Source organism: Asparagus officinalis, chromosome 1 (genome assembly GCF_001876935.1).
Source record: "Asparagus officinalis chromosome 1, Aspof.V1, whole genome shotgun sequence".
Taxonomy (NCBI): Eukaryota; Viridiplantae; Streptophyta; class Magnoliopsida; order Asparagales; family Asparagaceae; genus Asparagus; species Asparagus officinalis.
In genome coordinates, this window is record NC_033794.1 from 131,486,443 (window position 1) to 131,493,666 (window position 7,224).

A 7,224-nucleotide genomic window follows, 5' to 3' on the forward strand; every position below is an offset into this window, starting at 1 on the left:
ATTCAAGGGATTTATTTCAATCACTTTCTTTATGTTCTTTTATTTTTATTATATGCGTGTAAGCTCAAGGAAGCCCAACCGATTTTGCAAAGGTGTTAATGAGGAATGAGGATATAAACGGGCTAATGATTGGGGAGATTAATAGATAGTATGCTAAGAAGTTAGTGGAATGATGAAAAGTTGTATAACCCATTATTATATGGGTTTGATAGTCACGAGGTGGCGGCTCGTTTAGCAAAATGAGCTAATAAGAGACGGTGAATAAAGTCCGTACTTTTTAATAATGATTTTTAAGACCTGACTTCACCACGTGACTATCTGTTAGTAGCTTATTAAGAAAAATAACCGCCCACCTCATGCACAAAATAAATTAAAAAATTTTAAAATTCTAAGAAATTGCCAATTGGTGACCAGGAGCCTTGGTTAAATATATAGATAGATACAGGAAACTGAAATAGACAATCTCATTGACTCAGAGGATTCGTTTGGATCCAATAAATGGCTCTTGAACAATTATGGCGCAAGAAAAACTTTGAAAAATAGTGAAACATCCAAAATATTGAAGAGAGAGTCGCTATAATAATGATCCTTGCAATGAGGAAACAGATTCTCTAAAAATCTCTCTACAACAGACTTCCGAAATATAATCATACATGCTGCCCAAACTGATATTTCACAAGATCAAATTTCTAACAGTGATCCAACCAAACTTGGAGAAAAATAGCATTTCCCAAAAAATCGAAATCCAGCAAAGGATTTATGTAGCAAACAGCAAACTCTCAGAAGAGTAAAACATCACTGGCTTACATCTTGCAAAATAAATTCTCTCTCAACGTGCTCTAACTTTGGGCATTAACCAGATAAAATCATGAACACACCCCCAAAAAAAAATCACTGTAGAAAGAATAAGGGGCTGTTTGGTTGTTGTTGGTAAAGTTGTGTATTTATGACACAACTTGAAAAGTTGTTGTCCACCTCATCAATTTCACTTTTATACTTTTCTTTGTTTGTTTTTTATTCCATTGGAATCATAAAACACTTGTTTGGTTTGCAAAATAAAACTTTAATTGTTTGTTTGGAAAGTGTAATAAGTGGTCCCTACTCAAATGATCATATTGGTTGTAATTATTTTTTATTATTTTTTCCTAACTTCAATGTTAGCTTTCTTCTAAAATCATGTCTTTTTTTCATGAAATCACTTTACAAGCCACATCAACATATGAAATCACTTTACACTATTTTCACAACTACAAACAAACAATTGAAAGTGATGAAAGCTAACATTGGGACCCACTTTTTTACACTTTACATCCTTTTACATGGTAAAAACATACAAGCAAACAGCCCCTAAAAGACCCATCACAAAATACAAGTCACCCTTCTCCTATTAAGGTGAAAAAAAGAAGTATTGATAAAAAAAAAAAAATTCAGCAAATGGTAACAAACAAATAATTGTTTAAAAATCATTATAGCCAAGTAAAAGACAGCTATGATATAGCTTTAAAGATCATGAATAATGAATAATATAAAATGACAAGCATAGCAGAAGCAGCAACAGCCCAACCACATTGAAAACAATCTTATGCAGCAAAAATCAAAGGCCAGTCCCTGAACAATAACCAATAATAAACATAAAAATAAACTTAAAAAATAAAACATAAACCCCCCATAACCCTCTACATTTAGGATTTCAGTTCAAAACTATCCAGTTAAAAGAAATCAAACTCCAAATAATTATCAGAACCCTTCTGCAGTTCCTGTGCATCAGCAGCTGCAGCTTTTGCCTTGCTTCCACTGGCCTTCTCAATCACCACAGGCTTAGGAACTTCAGGAGGACTCGCGCACCGAATCAACGCCCAGTTCACTCCCTCGAAGAACGGATGCTGCTTAATCTCCGTTGCTCCTCGTTTAACCCCTAACCGATTCTGTGGCTCTTTCACCAGCAAACCCCGAATCAAATCTTTCACCGCGAAACTCACTACAGGACTCTCTGGAAACCGAAGAGGTTGTCCGACTACGTTGAACAGTGTTGCTCGGTTGCCTGAACCCTTGAAAGGGGTCTTCCCAAATGCGAGTTCGTATAGAAAGATTCCTAAGGTCCACCAGTCTACAGCGCTCCCGTGACCATCGCCTCTGATGATTTCAGGGGCGAGGTATTCATGAGTCCCGACAAATGACATTGAACGGGCATCAGTGGGCTCGGCAACGAGCTCAGGTAACGGGATTACTTGGTTAGCGCTGGACTCTGCTACTTGCGGCTTGGTTTTGTTACGGGTTTTCTTGGATTTATAGGAAAAGAGTCTTGGAGAGAAGCAGGACGTGGGGACTGCACATGAAGGTTGGATGCAGGATGGGGGCTCAATGCAGAAGGTGGCTGCTTGTTGAGGTAAGCCGGAAGAGTTGGAGTTGATTAGGGTTGGGCTGAAAGAGCAGCGGAGGGAGAGATCAAAGTCTGAAAGCATTATGTGGCCATCTTCACGTACGAGGATGTTCTCAGGTTTGAGATCTCGGTAGATGATGCCAAGCATATGGAGGTATTCCAAGGCCAATAGGACCTCTGCGACATAGAACCTGCATAAATTCAGTGATAGTCAAATCTCAGTGTTTGCTGATATAGAATGTGCAAAATGATTGGTAGCTCACAAATCATTATAAAGAAAAATGATAAGTTCAGCCTTTCTCGTGAAAGAAAATAGATAAACAAAATTAATCGTTTGAAGCATAATTATCATACAAATCTACAATTCTACATTATCCTATATTTTCTTCAGGAAAATAATAATCTCAGTGTTAGATGAAGGAATAATAAAGATAATTGATTTTAAACGTAGTGAACTCTCCTAGTCCTCGTTAATAAATATTCTCTTCAATTATTGGTCATCTACCTTGGTTCATGCCACTTTAGATTGTCCAAAACCAGCACATTTGCATAAGTTCCACAGTTCCATTAACAAGCCCCTTTATAATTTTTGAAAAGAAAGTGCAAAGATAGATTCTATTGAAACTAATTTCATAAGATGTCCTCAAGTACAATTATGGAAGATTCACTTCTTTCATGATAAGTAGTACTCACTATATGTCCATCACAGATGAAAAGTAGAGGAAATCTTAGAAAAAAGGATGATAAAAATTTTAAAGCCCATAATTCTAATATTGGACAAGATAAGATCTACAAAGAAGGGTAAATACTACTAAAATCATATCTATTTATAGGGAAAATTCATTTTGTACCACACATATTATGCCTTTACACAGTTCTTAATCTACTGCAATTATGTGTTTATAACTAGTGAGAACAGCATACACTGACATACATATGGATAGCCATCTAATATATCTGATGGAGTAACGTCTATCATCATAACAAATTCATGAAGCATCATTATCTCTCTAAGCACCATAAAGTGGACTAAGACAACATAAATATTAAGGCAAACAATGTTTCAGTAATAACTAATAAGAGACTCATGAGATATGATTCAAAAGTCATACAATTAGTTAAAACATGCTACAGCATTACTATCAATGGTATGGAATTTATAGATCACAGGATTAGTCAAGCACCACAACTTCAAAGAAACACTTCCACAGCATAAAAAATGAAAGCAGACAGTATTACAGCCATATGAGCTTTAGTGCACAAATCACAACAGAAAAGCATATGTTCACATATGGCCTGCCTTTTAATAATATTTATGATTTCATGATTGTTGAAAGAAATAGTTTAAAGAGAAAGGACAATGTCAGATATCAAATGACACTGTGTATCTGACTAACAAAATGTTCAAATTTTCCATGCCTATAAGCTACTACAAGGTAGTTCAAGGTTCTTTCATTAAGATCTCTGCATTTCGCGAAAATTCTTGACCCAACAAAACAAAACAAAAACTGGAACTCTCATATCCATGCCAAACATCTTGTGAAGTACTTACTAAGAAATTTCCAAATTATATTTTCTGAATAAGCGTATGTTTTCTGAAAATAAGTGTATTTTCTTCAGTATTTTACCCATTGTGCCAACAATGGCATAATCATTGGTAGATGTTTCACAAGTTATTATGACTAACCTCACCATTGACATCGTGTTGCAAGTAACATATCAGAAATTATGTCTTCTAAATACTAATTAAAAGCCATGAAATTGCACCCAAGCTCAATAAGCAGAGTATTTAAGGGTGAAAACCAGTAATCAATCCCTCATCCCTTAAAAGTTAAAAGTATCCTATTCTAGATCTACCTTTCCTTTGATCATATATGACACCTATGAAGCACGGACACGCATAACATGAAGCCGTGTCGTGTCGTGTCCGTGTTGGACACACGTGTCGAATACACGTATCCTATGTATTTTTTAGGATTTGCCTCGTGTCGGCGTGTCGGATGTGGACACACGTGTCGAATACACGTATCCTATGTATTTTTTAGGATTTGCCTCGTGTCGGCGTGTCGGATGGCCGTGTCGGATCCGTGTTTTTTAGGATTTGCCTCGTGTCGGCGTGTCGGATGGCCGTGTCGGATCCGTGTCCGTGCTACATAGTATGACACTGCTTGCAGATAATTAGTTACAGAGTTACACCATGACCATAAGAAACCATAGTACTTACTGAAGGTGAGGGCTAACTCTTTCATACACTTGATATCCACAGCAACATATAATCAATCACCGTAAGGTAAGCACAGCTTCGACAAGGGTACTCTATACAACTCAGTGTAACCTAACGTCTTCATACCTTAGCATGTAAAATATACCTGTCCTTACAAGTTAGCACATACTTCTGAAGAATTTTAAAATTTTACGAAAAGCCAACAGTGAGTCTAGTAGCATGCAGGATATCGAAGTCAATAGCTTAAATGATCAGTCAACACCACCTAAAACGAAAAACTTGAAAATAAGCCATTGCATTATGGGAACCCACATCTAGAAACACTCTTACGTATGTTACCTGGGTATTTCTAATCTGACACCCTACCTGTACCCACACTCCTTGGACACTCCTTGCATATATGCATACATTTATTCCGGCATGTATTCAACTATGCAATATTTTAGATTTTTAGTTTAAACACTTTTCATACATTTTCCTGAAATTATATCATGCACTTCATATCCACTTCATAATACATTGTACTCACTACGCTTGTCACATCCTATTAATAAAATAACCACATCTAAATAATGACCAATTGATGATAAGCTAATAGGTGATGACCCAGACCAAAAAAGACATGTCATGATGACAAGATTTAGGGCTATAATAAACTGAATTGATGTTGCTTTAACTTGCACAGATACCAACAAACATTCACTCGTGATGCTGACATCTTCAAATATCAAATTTCAAATTGAGTAATAGTGGAAACAGGAATGAGTTGTAGATCTTTTTCTCTATCCAGCTACCTTGTTGTGAATAATCTTTTCTATTGTATACTCAAAAATTCTGGGCCCCCTTACAACAACTTACTTTTCTCTATTTCAATTTACCTTTTGTCGAACTGTCTGCTAGGTATTGGTCAGGTTATTTGACATTTTTAGAATGGTAGAAAGAGCAAACACATTAAGCAATGATTCGAATCATAGTGAAAATTCAAGGTCAACTTTTTAGAAATTTCAACTGTTGTATTCACATCCATGATCAAAGAGTGGAATACAACTGCAACTCAGAGTCCATAATCTTCTTAAAAAACATCCTAATTCTTGAAGTTAGCCTTTGTTTACCTCATTTCTTGTCTTTCTTCTTCTCCTTAAACTCTCCTCCTTTTCCATCGCGAAGAATGACAATGCGAGGAGCAGCAGCTGCAAAGGACTGCAATGATGATAATGAAACTGATCACTCGATCTATAGATAATGATGTCAATGTTGCAAGATATCATTTGGAACGAGTGATCAGATTCATTATTGTTACTGCACTCCTCTACATCTAGTCCTTGCATTCTTCATGAAGGAAGAGGAGGGTTCGAAGAAGATGGAGTAGAAAAAAACAAAAGCCATGAGGTAAACAAGAAAGGTTTAAGGTTTAAGAAGATTTAGGATTTTTTCCCAGGGGATTGTGGACTCTGTTTCGAGAATAGTTTAAAACAAAGATATGGTGTAAGAAGAAATGGAATTAAGGAAGTTTATTTTGGTTTTTCAACTGGAATGTGGATCTGGTTTAGGAAGAAAAGAAAAAAGGTAAGAAAATATGGCGTAAGAAGAAAAAGAATTACAAAAGTTTTGTGGCATTGAGGATCTATTTTGGGAGAGAGTTTAGAGTACGAATCATGAGAGTCTTACAAAAATTGTGAATTTCTTTTGGTGAAACTTACCACATATCTTGTCCTCCCACTCATCATATTCAGAAATCACAGTTAAAGACAATTTTAACTGACAGACAAGAGGAAGATTTGAGTCGCCTAATCACTATATATTATATGCATGTTTATACATGTGTATATGTAATAATATAATCAACATTGCATATGTTATAGTGCAGATAACTTGCAGATTTCTAGTTTTATAGTGTAAGAAATAAAACTTCTAAATCTTATGCATATCCATATGTAACTCCATTATTCCAACTGCAAGTCAAATCCAGCGTTCTAGTCATAGCACTGATGTAAAGATTATGTGATTATGACCTCATTATTAGTCATAACGTCATATCTTAAATGTGTTTGGATCTGCAAATCCTTCTTCACAAATCATTCACCACTGTCCTTAACAAGTTAATATCCAACCTATTTTGGATGATACCATCAACCATTTTCCAATTGTGACAGTATTCCCTCACATTTTTGGGTTGCAGCCTAAAAACCAACAGTTTAGTTGTGACAATTTACCCTAACTTTTGTTTTTCTCAGATGCAGACTACAAATCTAGCAGCTTATATTAAATGCAAATAAGCACCTCCAGAATTTATCAGTTTGATACACAGCTTCACTCTCTGAGAAGTAAGAGGTTCATGAACTTTAAAAATAACAAGCGTTACTTGAAAAAGGTACCGCAATGGGTATTCCTATATTTCACCATTGGTCAAGAGATGAAATATAAAGACTTAACTAGCAATATGTTTACTGGGCACTTCCTTTTGTCTGTTTGTGTGTGTGTGTGTGTGTGTGTGTGTGAGAGAGAGAGAGAGAGCGAGAGAGAGTACTGAAACAGGAAGATTAGACTAGTTATATTGAGAGGTGCATCCTTAGATTCAATCTAAGGTGACTCCTTAGAATCATATATATATATATATATA

The 7,224-nt window shown here is 35.8% G+C and overlaps 1 protein-coding gene across 1 annotated transcript in view; it reads right to left on the minus strand.

Annotated features, from left to right (window-relative positions):
- Positions 1,546-7,224, minus strand: part of LOC109825220 (serine/threonine-protein kinase D6PK-like) — a 7,443-nt gene continuing 1,764 nt past the window's right edge. Inside the window, exon 3 of the mRNA XM_020392043.1 lies at positions 1,546-2,571. Coding sequence (XP_020247632.1) covers positions 1,710-2,571 — 862 coding nt within the window. The 3' untranslated portion in view covers positions 1,546-1,709. The remainder of the gene's footprint in view (positions 2,572-7,224) is intronic.